Genomic DNA, 17,261 nt, shown 5'->3' with positions numbered 1-17,261 from the left:
TTTAAAAAAATGTCCAAGCTAAAACTCTAATATAAAAGTTAATGTAAATGTAACTTGTCAAAACATTTTGCTTTACTTTATGTTTAATTTGTGGTGTTGAACAGCAATTTGCAGCCATCCATGCTCTACTCCGCAGTTATGTAGTTTTAAATTTAACCCAGAAGACTAAGGGACTCCTGGATTAAGTATCGTAACAAACTCACCTTAATGAAAAATCTTTAGATGGAACTTCACCACATTGCCAATTCACTGAGATAAGACCACGAAAATCCCCCATGGTTAGCCCGACATTAGAAGAATTCTAACCTATGATTCATATTGGATATTTTAAGTCGGCACTGTGGTCTATGCGTGCCGGAAGCAGTATACAAATCTGTTTAGCCGTCTTCTCACTGAGAAAAAATTCTGGCGAAATTACCGTATTGCTTGATAAAGACATTTTAAGAACCAAAAAAAATTATGATTGTGAAACCAAAATATACGGTACTTAAACCATTCATGTTGCTGTTCCCTTGGAGCCAAAAAAACGGTAAATTATACCATATTCTGGTTCGAGCGCTGTATACCATATTCTGTTCGAGCTTCCGAGTCCACTCAGATTTTTAGCTATACCTTAAAGAATTTGCTTAAGTATCAAGTAAGTTAAGTATTAAGTAAAATTTACCTAAGTATTTTGCTTAAGTGTCTGAGTTTATAACAGGAGTTAGATGCGTTTGACAGAAACGTTTGTATTTAGAGCTGCATACCGTATTGAAGGTTGATATTGATTTATTTAAATTTTAGCAAAGATAAGATTTTTTAAATAATACACGTAATCTACCAGATGTTCGTATTCATCTTTCTTTACACGCATTAATTATTATTAATTATCAGATATTTTATTCGAGATCCTGTCTTAGAATCGTTCTCAAAATTAAATTGATTATAACTTGCGCGTTAGAAGTGGCAGAAATAAATTAATATCAGATGTACTGAAAAAAAACTTTAACATTTTGAACCGAATCATTATCAAAGCCAATCACAATAAAGTTAATCGTCAAAATCAATGTAATATAATTGAGAGGTATGTTTATTACTTTCTACTGACTAGAATAATTTTTGTAAGCATCTTCCTCTTTCATATAAAAAAAATCGTGTTTTAAAAATTTTAATTCTTTCTTGTCTTTGATTGACATCAGTAATGAATCGCTATATTTTGATATCTTTTAAAAAATTTTCACTTTTAAGTATTAATTTCTTTAAAATTACATATTAAGAGCCAGGACAATTTTTTTATCATGAAATACAAGCAAATATATTGAGAATACAGTAATATAATGTTATTTTATCTATAGATAAATAAAGCGAATTGATTTTTGTGCCATTTTAATCTACAAAAAAAAGAGTATTATTAATTTTCTTTTCAATAAATGATCTGAAAAGTGCCTAAAGTTTTACATTTTTAAATGCAATAACAATTTACCAAGAATGAAAATAACTCTAAAAAGGTTTATTTCACATTTAAAATAGCCATTACTTTGTGAAGAATCAAAATTCCTCGATAATAAAACTTTTAAAAGTACTGTTATTTGTCTATAAGTTAATTACGTGTGTAATTCATCTTTTGAACAACCGAAATTATCTACCTTTTCAAAAGCATTGAAATTAAACAGTCTTCTTTAAATTAAATAATTATTCCAAAGTAATATTTTATCCCAGAAATTGAAAAAAAGATTATTTGTCATATCAATTGAAAGCAAGCAAGTCGCATTTATTTAATACATACAATTCAACATAAGTTCATAATAAAAAAAAATTGCAAGAAAATATTTTCCTTTTCTAAAACTGCTTTCTTTAATAAAAATAGAAAAACAGTTCATACTAAGTCCAAGGAAGAGCCTTTGATCCCTTGAAAAAAAATTTCTGGGTATTAGTGGTCCATTGACGTCTGAAACACGTGACCATCAGTTGTAGGATTAGATTCTTTACATTGCTTCGCTTTCATTAAAGTTCATGATCAATGTACAAACTTTTGATAAAATTAAAGGATAAAACTATATTTTATGAGGCCATGAAACTGTTATATTATTTATTAACATTCCGATGTTGTAACGGATTTACTGTTAATGTATAAAATAAGTAAGAAACAACTGTTTTATAGTTTTATCAGTTAAAGTATCAAATGAGGTATGAATTAGAAGTATTTTTCACGATTTACTTCTAATAAAGTAAAGAAGGGGAACAAGTTTTTTTGTTGCATTTATTAAAATACCCGATTCGGGTGTCAAATTTGAAATTAGTTTTGCTCCTGAAGCTACGATTTTTTTAAATGTCACTTTTAGTTAAATTTTTGTAGATATGTAATGGCTTTTATTTTATTTTATAACTATCGTAGAACAACCGACCCAATTTTTTGGGTTTGCATCTACCAAAGTTCCACTCCATAGACTTGTAATTTTGAACCTATTCCAAAAGACAAAGAAACTCCTGGATCAAGTATTGGGAAAAAATTTGCCTTCGTGGAGGTCTCTTTGATGGAACTAACCCGCATTTGCGTTACATGGAAGGAAAAACCACTAAAACCTACCACGGTAAGGCCTGACGGCAAGGTAACTCTAATCCATGATCCGTCTACCACTGAGGATATTTTACGTTAGCACTGTGGTCGGTGAAAGCGGATTCGGAATTCGTATCGACCAGACAGTGCTGAGATTCAAACCCGGTTCACCTCAATGGAAGCTCTATCCCCTGAGCTACCACGACTCTAAATGTTCAAATTAAAAAAAAAATTATATAAAACTAAAGGGTCCCGTAAATATTGCGACTAACTTCTCGGAGAGTTAGGGAACATAGTCAAGATTAAAATGGCATAAAAACCCATGCCCGGATATATTGGCGCACGCGGCTAAGGGCGCTTCCTTATTATGATCTGTTTAGAAGCACACAAAGAAACAATTCATAATTGGGAAGCGCCTTTAGTGGCGTGTCACAACATTTTCGGGCTTGGGTTCCTATGCAATTATAATCCTGATAATGTACCCTAACTCCACTTGAAATCTGTTTAACCATTTATGCAACTCCCTGTTATATATAACGTTTTTAAACTTGACAAATTCTATACTAAAAATGTTATTTATAAAAATTGTATCTTGAAAAGATAAACCGATTACAGATTTGAAGTCAGTGACGTGAGCATAACCAAAATTCATTAAAGCAAAAGCAACCAAAATCAAAAGAAAATTTGTTCCTCATTGTAATCATATGGTAATAAATTCTGTGTTCTAATATTGAAAACTAAGATAATTATCATAGCTCTTATTCTTTATCACTAAGCCAATCTCGCATATCAAAGTACTACACTACAACCACTACGATTCTTTAAACTCATTTATCTCATAATTAAATTTCGTGAACACTTAACCATAATTTTATCAAGTTATAGCTGTTATTTTTCTCCTTGATGAAATATTTTTTACCCGTAGCACTATAATATACTTATAAAGGCTAAATTTTATATTATTTTCTTAGTTTTACGCTCAACCCTTTTTTTCGTATTAAACCATAGGAGCGGAAAAATATTTAGCGATTAATAATTCTAGCTCTGGATACAATGGTATGTTTCCAAATTGAAAAAAAAAATCCTAAACTTATTTGCAGACCTTTTGTATCTCTGTATTAAAATAAGGAGTAGTTTGTTTTTCTTATTAAGTTCACATTTGTAGGCTTACGAAAATTAACATCAAAATCATAAGTTATGAGTTTAAATCACAATAATCACCCCAAACTGATAAGAGACTGATATTCAATAAGCAAAATTGTAGTATTTTTTTCAACAATAATTATAATAAGTGATTAAAATAAAAGAATGAAACAAGTCATCTTCACTAATTCAATAGATTAACACTTTGAAATTAATGTCCAATTCATTCTAGCTTTTTAAACGCATATTTACTTGTAAATATCATCATTAAAATGTTCAATTATCATTTATTTAACAACCGTTATCATTTCAATTCAGCCAATACAAATCTTAATTCTTTGCTTAGTAAAATTTATGATAACATTCTTGATTAAATAACTCTTTTAACTACTGAAAAAATGTCTGATATAGTTTCTGCATAAGCGTCGATTCAATTGAGGAAACGAATGCAATGTAAACATTAATCAAGCACTGCGTATATACATTTCTGTAAATTCTTCCAAAGAATTCGGAAATCTTCCAATGCATGCAGAAAATTAAATTTAATGTTTTACAAAATGTAGTTAAAGACATAAGAATCCAAAGTAAGCCTTTCGAAATAGCCCTTAAAAATGTTAACAAAGGATTCAGATCACTAAAATTTCAAATGAAAACCATGCAACAGCAATACAAGAATAAATTTTCTTCTTAACTATAAAGAATCCTCTTGCTAACTATTACTAATAAGGCTTCAGTGCTATAACAATCCAAAATTGAGTAAAGGTCTATTGTTTGACTAAGAAAGCAATTATGATTTCGAAATAAGACTTTTATCGTCATTGAGTATTAATTTCAATAAAAATAATACGACATTTATATTCGTTCAGCATTAGTTTTAGCTGGAAATAAAAATAATAAAACCTTTACTGTCATTAAATGTTCATTTTAGACGGAAATAAAAATAAAACCGTCAATGTCATTAAATATTACTTTTAACTGAAAATTAAAATTATAAGACCATAATTGTCATTTATTACTTTTAGCAGGAAATAAAACTAATAAGACCTTTATCCAAAATTACTTTCAACTGGAGACAAAAATAATAAGACCTTTATTTTCCTTTAATGGCGATAAATGTCTCATGCCGCGAAAGCTCAGGGGATAGAGGGCTCGAATTCCAATGAGGTGATCCGGGTTCGAATCCCAGTCGATACCGACCACAGTACTGACGTGAAATATCCTCAGTGGTAGACGGATCATGGGTTAGAGTCCCCTTGACATCAGGCTAACCGTGGGAGGTTCTCGTGGTCTTCCTCTCCATGTAAAGCAAATGCGGGTTAGCTCCATCAAAAAGTCCTACCCGAAGGTATTTTTTCTCCCAATACTCGATCCAGGAGCTCCCTTGTCTTCTGGATTGGGTTCAAAATTACAAGGCTACGGAGTTGAGCATTAGTAGTCGTAAACCCGTAAAATTGGGTCAGCTGCTCAACGACGGTTATGAAATAAAATAAAATAAAAATCCTATTATTTTTATTAGTTTTAGCTGGAAATAAAAATATGACCTTCATTGTCATTAAAAATTACTTTTAACTGAAAATAAAAATAATAAGACGTTAATTGTCATTAAGTACTAATTTTAGCTAGAAATAAAACTAATAAGATCCTTATCCAAAATTACTTTCTTCTGGAGATGAAAATAATAAGACCTTTATTATCATTAAGTGTTAATTTTAGATGGTAATAAAAATAAGACCTTCATTGTCATTAAATATTACTTTTAATTGACAATAAAAGAATAAGATCCAAATTATCATTAATTATTACTTTTAGCTGGGAATAAAACTAATAAGATCTCTGTTGTTATGAAGTATTACCTGTAATTGAAAACAAAAATACTTTATATTAAAAAGAAATACTGTGGAAAATTACCGTTGTAATGATCAATCAACAAAAGCGTTTGGTGAATTCAAAAACAAAAACGACAATTTTGATGATGTTTTAAAACAAAAACTACAATTTTGATGATGTTTTAAAACAAAAACTACAATTTTAATGATGTTTTAAAACAAAAACTACAATTTTGTAATCAAATATTCCCATAAAAAAGCAAATTTGATGAGTAAAAAATAACTATTTCACGCATCATTATCTAATGTTCGGAGGATATTGGACACATAAGCCATCGTAAATGACAAGTGATATTGTCAACCGTAAATGACAAGTAATATGTAAATGACAACTTATTATATTTATTTTTTAAACTATTAACCAAACTTGCTCTCTAAACAACCAAAAAACAAAGCAGAAAAAGTTAAAATCTATCTTAAAATATTCGTTTACACAATCTTTCTTTTTTTTTCTTCAAAAAATCAGTAACTATCTGAAAGCAAAATCAGCGAGGTGCATATAAAACTGCTCTTCAAACATTCCTCGCTTTTTCTCAATAAATAAAAATCGAGGCAAAGTCCCTGGTGCGTCTTTAACCAACGTAAATCTAACTTCAGCATGTTTACGTAAAGCAAGAAAAGCAAAGAAGTATAAAAAATAAAAAAAAGTTAAAACTAATAAAATCCCAGCAGGTATCTGCTGTTGGATAAAGTGAGCTCAAATCCACCCACGTTGAAGTGGGTGAAAATCAGTTCTTTTATCTCATCACATTTGTTAAAGTAGAAGTGTATTTGTTGTTAAAGTAGGGGTGCAATCAAGGCTGAATAATGAAAAGGGTGCTTGGCAGTTAAATTGAAAAACCACCTTCAAACGAAAAAGAAACGCCCAAAGGAAAGTGCTCTAATTCTTTTCACTTAATATATGGGATCGTGAAAATGAAAGATTCTGTCTGAATATATTTTATTTCGTCAAGAACGATTTTTTTTTTAAGTTAGCATACAAGATTTACACTTTATGTATGTTTAGAATATCTAATTGTTACAAAAAGAAAGGCGTGTTTTATGGTTATATTTGTTTCTAAGTGTTGCATTTATGCTTCATTGTTGCAATGCTGCTTTATTGTTGTTGTTTTTTCAATGCCCACCTGTGTTAACATCCGTCAATTCAGGCATTTACAAGGCGATTTTGTAGGCCTCTCTTTCAGGGGCACCATATTAGGTAGGCCAACGTCGCTCCTGCAGTGAGAACAGATAGTACAGAGAAGGAAAGAACATCCATGCCTTGCCCGGGATCCGAACCCAGAGCCTTTCTAATGCAAGACAGTTCCCTGCCACTTACACAGGCCGGTCGGCATGTTGCTTTATTGTTGCATTGTTCATAGTTGCACTTTCGTACTCAGATATTATGTACATAAATAACAAGAAATTGAGCCGTGATGGCTCAGGGGATAGAGCGTTCTCCTTCCAATGAGGTAAACCGGGTTCGAATCCCAGCAATGGCTGGTCAATACGAATTCTGCATCCGGCCAGCACCGACCACAGTACTGACGTAAAATATCTTCAATGGTAGACGGATCACGGGTTGGGGTCCCCTTGCTGCCAGGATAACCGTGGGAGGTTCTCGTGGTCTTCTTCTCCATGTAACGCAAATGCTGGTTAGTTTAATCAAAAAAGTCCTCCATGAAGGCAAATTTCTTCCAAAGCTTTATCCAGGAGTTCCCTTGTCCTCTGGATCTAGTTCAAAATTACAAGGCTATGGAGTTGAACATCAGTAGTCGTAAACGCGAAATTGGGTCTACTGTTTACTAACGGTTATAAATAAATATCAAGAAATTAAATATTTCAGAGTTGGTATTTATCTGCTGTTTGTACAGACTTAGTTTGTACATGGTTTGTTTAGGAACACAGCTATGTGTCTATTTTTTCCCGATTTTGTACATTCAGAGGAAATACATTTCCCGTATTAAAAAAAGAGAAGGAATATGATAACGGCAACGCGTACTAAAATGTTGAACTTATGTTTTATTGTTGTAGGGGAGAGTCGGGTAGCTCCGCCCAGCGGGTACCCCCGCCCAACGTCAATTTCATATGTATAGAATATTTTCTCAAGTCAATGTGCCATCGGACATTAATTGTTATATTAAAAAGAGATTATTTTCAAAGTTTCAAGTATTTATGCAGCTGGTAACATGGTGAACAATAGTTTTGAAAATATGTTGAATACAGCAGTCATGAAATTAGGAAAAATTGGTTGAATGTTTCCATTAAACTTCATTTTAACACTAAAAAAATAATTTTTTCTATACATACAGCATTAAAGTATGTAGTCTTAAGTTTAATTTCCACAAAGAAAGAAATTTATATGTGAAAAATTGTTCGAGTAATTACAAATTTACAAAAAAATTGAATTTCGGGTAGCCCCGCTCACATGAATGTCAGGTATCACCGCCCAATTTTATTTCGTTGATAAATGTACGGTTGCAAAGATTATTATTTTATTGCTTCAAATTTGAATGTTATATGCATTTTTAACAACAAATATTGTTGTTATTAAATGATTGTTATTAAATGACAGAATTCACTAAAAGTACATAAATATGTAATAAATAAAATAATTTTTTGATAAAAATGATAAATGAGGTTTATCTATTGTCAATACATTGGTCACTTTCATTTACTCCTGAAAAAACAGCCAAAAAACATAATTTTTGTAACTGGGCGGGGCTACCCGACGCATTTTGAAAAGAGCTAAAAAACATGTTTTTTTAAATTTCTATTTTTTTAAGTTAAACTATTCTTTTTTTGGTTTATTCTCTTTGCATTATTTAATTATATGGTCAAACAATAGAAACATACAAAAATATTGATTATTACTCAATATTATACAGAAATATAAGCAATACTCCTTAAGTGAGCGGGGCTACCCGACTCTCCCCTATATCACTTTCGGTCTTAAATACTATGTGCGCAAAAAACATGAAATGAATTAAATATATAAGAATTTATTCATATGTATTGGGTTGGTATTTTCATTTTGTATAAGTTTAGTTTAATAAAATCTTAAATGCCTCTTTTCATTTCTGCTTACGTACAGTTTCGTACAGTGCGCAAAATGTAAAGCACGTTGTGAAGGTGGAAATGTAGCAATTTACCAATAAATAAAACGTTTGATAACATTTTAGAAAACTCATTTAATAATAATCAAATACAATTGATGAGAAATAAAAAATGCTTTCAGTACTATTATTTGAAACTAGTTAAAAATTTCATAAATGTTAACTTTTTTGTAGATAAAGTCAATAGATTTTCAGGTTTTATTAACGAAAGAGTAATATTTTCGTATTAACAAAAGAGTAATATTTTCGTTTAATTACGTTTTTTGACAAACTATTTGATAATAAACTTTTTTTCTGAGATATTAATTGAACGAATGATTTATTGAGATATGCATCGAGTTTTTTTAAGATAAGTCAAAATACGGCAAATACGAACATCAATTAGAAAGTTGTGTAAAGCTATCCATAGTAATACAATTAGAAAGTTATGTAAAGCTATCCATAGTAAAACAAATACTAACTTAAATACTAACTTAAGCTTTCTTAATGAATAAAATCTATTATGACTATTTACATTGCTACTAATTACAATAAACGAATATTTTTGTAATTTAACAACAATATTATTTCATTACACTTTTTGTATGCTTAACACAACGAAGGAATTGTGTATATTTTGCGGATGTTTAGAAACATTTAGTACAAAACCCTAATCATGACCATATGCAATAATAACAAAGAAAGATTTGACCTTTTAATATGCATTGGTAAAAGACTTTAATTTTACATCTAAAATACAACGAACAAGTAATCAAACCAAAACCTTTGAATTTTTTCCTCCTTTTTCAATATAAAAGAACTTATAATCTTTTCAAAGTAAGATGCATAATTCTTTATGTAAATATTATTCACACAGTGAAATTACAAGTCAACACCTGCTTGAAAACATCTGCCAGACATCTGTAAATATCGTTTAAAGTGTTGAGGGAAAAGTATAAAAGGAAGTAAAATAGTCACGATTTCGGGTATTTAAATTTACTCGTAACTTCATTCAACAATAGTACGTTGAAAAATAACTTGTTATTTTTCTTAATGGATTAGAAACCACACCCAGATAAATATTGATCATAAACAGTGATTACCTCTAAAGGGCTTTTCATATATATATATATATATATATATATATATATATATATATATATATATATATATATATATATATATATATATATATATATATATATATATATATATATATATATATATATATATATATATATATATATAGAATATCACTTTTGAGATGTGGATAGCTTAAGGCCAAAGGGCCATTTGACCTTTCACCTATTTGGCCTCTGAAATAAAATTCTCATTTTTATCAGCAATCCTTGAACTGTATTTCTTTATATTTAACAGACATTTTGTCACGAAATCACGTGATTTTTAATAAAATACGAATTTTCAAATATTTTATTTTATAACCGTCGTTGAACAGCCAACCTAATGTTCAGTTTACGACAATGTTCAACGCTGTAGCCTTGTAATTTTGAATCCAATCCAGAAGACAAGAGAACTCCAGGATCAAGTTTTGGGAGACTTTTTAAGGAAAATAACCCACATTTGCGTTACATGGAGAGGTACACCAAGAAAACTTCCCACGGATAGTCTGACAGCAGGAGGATTCTAACCTATGATCTTCAAAATAATATGCCATGTCAATGCACATTGTAAATTTTCTAGCATTTTCTTATCTAGTTTTAGAACTATTTTCTCCTTATGACAGGTTGATTTAGGAGCCATTGAACTCACTTGGCGAAAAGTGTCCCGGGTTCAACTCAATAAGTGTTCCGAGAATTCAATCGAGTTAACTCAAGGAGACTATGACTAAATTTTCATTCACGCATACTACATGTTGTATTTCCTGAACAATTGCATTAACCGATAAGTAACATTAAGCATAGTGCTTTTGATGAAATTCATATCCCTAAATAACAAAAATTCTAAATTATCCAGAGCTCGGTTTCGTAAAAAACAAAGGAAATTTCGTGCATTTTAAGCATGCATTTTTTAAATTGACTTTTAAAATCAATACTATACTCCGTCGCAAGTTAAGAAAAAACCATCATCCCTATGAAAAGAGCCTGTTTGCATCTAAGAGCACGCCAAATGGATGCCAGGCTCCTAGCACGAACATTTATCATCATCGCCAACTCTTGAAACAATGCTGCACAGCCTTCTTTTTGCTAAATTCAATTCAATATCGGTGTTTTCAAATCAAAAATTGCAAACGATAGAGGACAAAGAACAGTTACTAACAATAATAATCAATTAATTAATAAAAGAACAGATAATGTAATAGAAATTAATACAAATAATGTCCAAAAATCGTAACAAAAATGCGTCTGCGCATTTAAAAAAAGAGTGGATGAATCAATAATAAATATTGTTTCGTGCAAACGATTTTCTTCTACAGCGAAACAAACGTAAAAATTTCGAGCTTTATTTTGCGTTTGATTTGTTAAGAGCATGTCAGCAGAAGACACGCCATTTTTAATGGTCCAATCAAATCCAATGTTCTTGCAACGTCATATAGTTGTATAGTCAAAATATAGTCAATAGTCATAGACAAAAATAATGAAAATTTCGTACTTTTTGTGTTTGCAATTTTTTAATTTTTTTTTAATTCTTCGTTTATATTGTCAATATTCTTAGATTAATTTCTTTAATTCTTCTTATTTTAGGTTCTCCGGATTCATATCGATCTGATTCGTCTGATGATGACCATTCCTCTATATTTGATAGTGACAGAAATAATTCACCATATGTTGATGAATTTGATCTTAATCAAGGTATTTTATCTAAAAAATTCATAAACTTTTTTTACAAAGTTTTCATCGTCATGTTTTGATATTTTTTCTGCTAGATAATTCAATTAATCAGATTCCGAAATAAAACAATTTGTTACAGCACTTGTGAGCTGCGAAAAAATATTTTTTTTAAAATAGTATAAACAAAATTTATATTATTAATTATTTAATTTATCGAACGATTTTCACCTACTGTTAAGTAAATAAAAAAGAAAAACATTTGTAATTATACATGCGAAGAGCTACAGAAGTAATTACTAATAAATTATTAATTTATTGGAATAATTACCAATAAATTATTAATTTATTGGAATAATAACCAATAAATTATTAATTTTTGGAATAATTACCAATAAATTATTAATTTATTGGAATAATTATTAATAAATAAAACTTAAACCTCATTTAATAACAGTCAAATACAATTGAGGAGCAATAAAAATAAATTTTCTACTACTACACTGGTTATCATAAATTAAGGAAAAATCACAAAAATAGCGATAACTCTTTCAAAAGTAAGCCAAACCGTGCAAAATTTGCATATGTTGTCCACTAAGAGTAGCTGAGTAAAATTGCAATATGCAAATTAGTGGCGCTGCACTCGGCTTACGTCATCTGCCTGGAGCATAAAAGTCCAAGTTTGAGAGAAAGCACACAAATTTTACTGTGATTGCGACATTGAAAATCTGAGATAGCCAATTCGTAATAATGACCTCTAGGCATCATTTGCCTGAAGAACTACGATGGAGAGCCATCGGGAGACTAGAGGCAGGGCAGAGTCAATCAGAAGTGGCCAGATGGCTAAATGTGAGTCCATCTGTGGTTCATAGACTTTGGAGGCAATTTCAAACCACAGATTCGGCATCTAGGAGGTTCAGTCAAGGACGGCCAACTGTTACGACCAGTGCCGATGACCGATATTTGACATTAAGTGCACGCAGGAATAGAACCGCTACTCCGACACATCTTAGATCCTCTCTTGCTGCAGCCACCGGAAGGTTGGTGTCAACGTCAACTGTGCGCAGAAGGCTCCACGAAGGTGGTCTGTATGCGAGACGACCAGCCATTTGCGTGCCGCTCACATCACGCCATAGGAGAGACCGTTTGCAGTGGGCCCGACAACATGTCCACTGGACGTCAGATCAATGGAGGCCTGTTCTCTTTACGGATGAGTCCAGGTTTAGTCTAGAAAGTGACAGTAGACGTTATTTGATATGGAGAGAACCTGGGACCCGTTATCATCCATCAAACATCCGTGAAAGAGATGCATACGGAAGAGGCAGTGTCTGTGTTTGGGGAGGCATATCCTTAGGAGGGCGCACATACCTCCATGTCTTTCCAAGGGGAACCGTGAATGCTCAGGTTTATCGAGACAACATCCTTGATGCTTATGTGCGCCCATATGCCGGGGCAATTGGTGATTGCTTCCTGTTACAGGACGATAATGCAAGACCACACAGAGCTCGCATTGTTGATGATTATCTTCAACAGGAAACAATTACTCGCATGGAGTGGCCAGCTCGATCCCCGGACTTGAATCCTATCGAGCACGTTTGGGATGCTCTAGGGAGGCGTGTATCTGCCATCAATCCGCCCCCTCAGACCCTTGCCACGCTTGCAACTGCTTTACAAGAGCAATGGCTCTCACTTCCTATTGAACTGATAGACCGCATAATTGAAAGCATCACACATCGCTGTTTGTGCTGTATTGCTTCTAGAGGCAATCATATTCCATATTAAAGGTACTTTTTCTATTGCAAACCGATACTTCCAATTTGTTTATTTTATACATGTGCTAATTTCTATACTACTATTAATGTCTGATAATTTCTTTTTATGTTGTTTAATACCTTACTATGTGTTGTATATTGTGGGTAAGTTTCATAAAATTCCATGTGTAATTTCTTGAGTTATCGCGATTTTTGTGAATTTTCCTTAATTTATGATAACCAGTGTATTATTTGAAGGGTGACCAGAAATATTAGCATATTTCTGATCAGTCTTTTAAATCATTATGATCAGCACTCAGTCCCTGAAAATTTGATTATTGGAACAAAAGTTATTCAAATGATAGCTTTTTTATTTTGAGCACTGTGCATACGATTTTATAATATACCAATTTTGGCAAAAGCCGCTCATTGAAAGAAATTCAAAGTTTATAATACAAATCTTCAGATTTTAGTTTGTAACGAAAAGAATTGTAAAATAAAGAGTGACATAATATAATATATCAATGACACAATATATACAAATAATCTTTCCAAATCTGCTTCTAACATTGAAAAATATTTTATACCATTTTACAATAAGCAGTTCATAATTTATATTTTCAAAGTATAAAAGAAAACGTAACACAATATCACAAGTGACACAAACTATATAAGTATACTTTTTATTTGTGCATCCAAGATTCTAAGATTAAGAAGAATTTGAAAATACTTTAAAATAAAAAATTCATAATTTATACCAATTTATACTTTCAGATGATAAGAGAAAAAGTGACACAATTAAACGAGTGACAGAATTAATATAATCTTACATTGAAAAGTATTTTACAATAAACTATTCATAATTTATGTGTTCATATGATAAAGGAAAAAGTGACACAATACATATTCATAAATTTTCTAAATGTGCTTCTATCATAGAAAGGTATTTGCCAATATTTTACAATGAATGATTCATAATTTATGCTTTCCGATAATACAAGAAAAAGTGACAATATATATACAGAGATAAATAAACTAATGTGCTTCTTACATTGAAAAGTAATTTACATTATTCTACAATAAACTACTCATAATTTATGTGTTCTGATCATAAAAGAAAAAGTGACACAATATTTATCCGTGACATACTACACATTTATAAAACTTCTAATTGTGCTTCTACCATTGAAAAATATTTGCCAATATTTTACAGTAAATGATTCATAATTTATTCCTTCGGATAATACAAGAAAAAGTGAAAATATATATACAGAGATAAAAAAAAAAACTTTTAATGTGCTTCTAACATTGAAAAGTAATTTGCATTATTTTTCAATAAACTACTCCTAATTTATGTGTTCAGATCATAAACGAAAAAGTGACACAGTATTTATTCGTGACATTTATAAAACTTTTAAATGTGCTTCTACCTTTGAAAAGTATTTGACTATATTTTACAATAAACGATTCATATTTTATACATTCAAAAGAAAAAAAAGAAAAAGTGACACAAAACTTAGATCACACAATTTATTATCTAGTTTCCCTCTAATGTAAAATTCAAACATCGAAGCCCCATTTACCTGTTCGGACCAATTTCATTCCATTTTACTTCTCTTTCACCATTTCCTTAAAAGAACAATTTTTTCCTTCCCAAACCGCAGTTGAATCGGAATTCCAGAAACAAAAACCAAAAAAGAATCGGAATTGAGAATCCTTCTGAAGTCATTTTTCATCCACCCTAACATTTGAGTCTCGCGAAAAACCAAGTATTTTAAGAAAACAGCCTCCAACATCTTCATTTATTTCTTCACATAGCCTACTTTAATCAATCAAAATAATGCATAGATTTATTTTATGCCTTCTTTTTAATAGAATCATTTATCTGCCCTCTTATAACCTTCCGCAGGTTACCGGAAATGACTGATGGTCTTCACTAGGAAGTCAAGGTCAAAACAAAATTTGTAATAAAACATCATGTGAACCGGCAAGATAATGGGTTTTTAATGGCTAAGGCGGAATCTGGGCTATTAATGGCGATTCAAAATGTCATTTTCCACCTCTTTTGCTTGTAACAGCTGTGCTTTTATACACAACTCGATAACGATGTTTTAACTGATTACGAAGTTTAATAAAGTTGCTTAAATAAAGTCAAGCCTGTAAATTACCATTGAAAAATGTCAATACGCTGTTTGTTTTACGTATTTGTATTTCTTGATTTAAAGCGATAAAAAGACTTTTAAAAAATTTGCTAGTTAAGTCAGAACTACTTCTGACTTAACAAGCAAATTTTTTGCTAGGTGTAAGCTGCTATGTGTAAGTTTGCTAGGTGTAGTGTATTACTCCACTTATTTTTTTTTGATACTACGCAACATATATACAGAAAAACCTTAAGTACTATCAACCATATTCGAAAACAGAATTCGTTTCACAATGAAAGTAAAATAACGTATAGAAAGTTCAAGTTTGAAAGTATGAGAGAGTGATTGCTTATGATACCGAAACGCAGACCTGAAAATAACCACTCGCCACATGACGAATCGAGAAAAAAAGTGGCGACTTAAATTGAGTAAGCTACTGGTCACTCCTTTCTGCTGATTTTTTTTCCAAAAAAATTGTTTAATAATAAAAGTAGGTCAATGCAGAAAGACTATAGAAAAATTTTAATTGTTGAATTAATTTTTTATAGCCAAAGATTGTTTCTAATTTGATTACTTTTTAAAAATGTAATTTAATCCAAACAACAAAAAATGGCTATTAAATGAAAAGGACCTATCGATATCAGTCACAGACTCATTGAGTTCAAGAAAAAACTGGCCACTTACTCTACCGGCCAGTGGCTACTAACTGAATATTTAAATTTTCAGGTCCACCGAAACGACCGTTAGCCTCTTTTAATTCCTTATTTTTACTTATGTTTTTTGTACCGTGTGACCCGAAATTGACCTATGAACTTTAAAAGAAAAAAAGGAAAACGCAAGTAGGTAAAAATGTGCGATATGCTGCTTTCTGCTCAGGAAACCAGATTTTATTCTCACTTAGTTTCAAAACTAGTTAATATTTTCTGCTGCATTCCGGAACATTTTAACTGAAATAATTGGAGGGGTGTCTGCAAATTTTTCCGTCGGACTGCGTTGTAAATTGTCCAATTCAACTCTTTTGCTACAAACAGAATTGTTTTGAAAATATAGATTTATTGTTCATTCCAATAATCTGCTCCACCTATTTACCAACCCGGTAACATATTTTGAAGCTTGGTGATAATAAACAATTTCATATTTTAAGCAAAACTTAGCGCTATCTTCTTCTTTTTTTCTTTTCTTAGTTATTTTTTTAAAATTCTTGTTTATTCTACGAACAATTATACTATAGTGTACGTCAGGAAACTTAAACAGGTCATTAGGTTTTGCTAGCATTACTTGGAACATCTTTTCAGTTTTTTTCTCAAATACACTGCACTGTAAAAATAACTAAGTTCTGTAGGGAAAAAAAACACATTTCTCACAGAAAAAAACTGTTTAAAGATACTGATTATTTTCAGTTTTTAATCCGTTACTCGCTCGCTGCAAAAGATTCCCATTTTTTTTTTTTTTTTAATATATACAGACTTTTCTAGAAAGCATTTTTTTCTGTTTTTCTCCCTAATCATAAACGTATTTAAACTGTCAGTTGAAATTCCAGTTTTTGCCTCTGCAGTTTTGCCTACCGTAAGATAACTTAATCTTTTTGCAAATCATTTTATGATTGCTTTCTACACTTGCTCTTACTTTTCGGCAATCATTTTATGGTTTTGAACACCGTATAAATAAAGTGCGATTTGACTTTATTTTAAATTGATACTCTTCCTGATTATTAGCTGTCTTTAAATGTAATTTTTCGGTTAGTTAAATCGCCAGACATCTCTATAAGGATGGGTCGCTATTGTTTTGAACGATTTTGCATTTAAATATGATTTTAATAAGTAAGACTCTTAAGATGAAGGCAGTTTCTTCCTTACTAAAAACAAAAGCTGCAGTGACTCAGGCGACAGAATACTTGTCTCCTAATGAGGTGACCCGGGTTCAAATCTCAGTGTTGACTGCTCA

General features: G+C 31.1%; 1 protein-coding gene across 3 annotated transcripts in view; it reads left to right on the top strand.

Moving 5' to 3' along the window:
- LOC107440916 (fibroblast growth factor receptor-like 1) overlaps window positions 1-17,261 on the top strand; it is a 286,439-nt gene that overhangs the window by 250,613 nt on the left and 18,565 nt on the right. For all 3 annotated transcript variants that reach the window (XM_087155621.1, XM_016054001.4, XM_016054002.4), the window contains one exon: window positions 11,342-11,449. In XM_087155621.1, coding sequence (XP_087011747.1) covers window positions 11,342-11,449 — 108 coding nt within the window. The remainder of the gene's footprint in view (window positions 1-11,341; window positions 11,450-17,261) is intronic.

The sequence above is a fragment of the Parasteatoda tepidariorum genome, chromosome 12, assembly GCF_982258835.1.
Source record: "Parasteatoda tepidariorum strain Cologne lab strain chromosome 12, Ptep-v5.0, whole genome shotgun sequence".
Classification (NCBI taxonomy): Eukaryota; Metazoa; Arthropoda; class Arachnida; order Araneae; family Theridiidae; genus Parasteatoda; species Parasteatoda tepidariorum.
The sequence above is the reverse complement of the archived record's forward strand: the minus strand, read 5'-3'. Positions and strand labels throughout refer to the sequence as shown.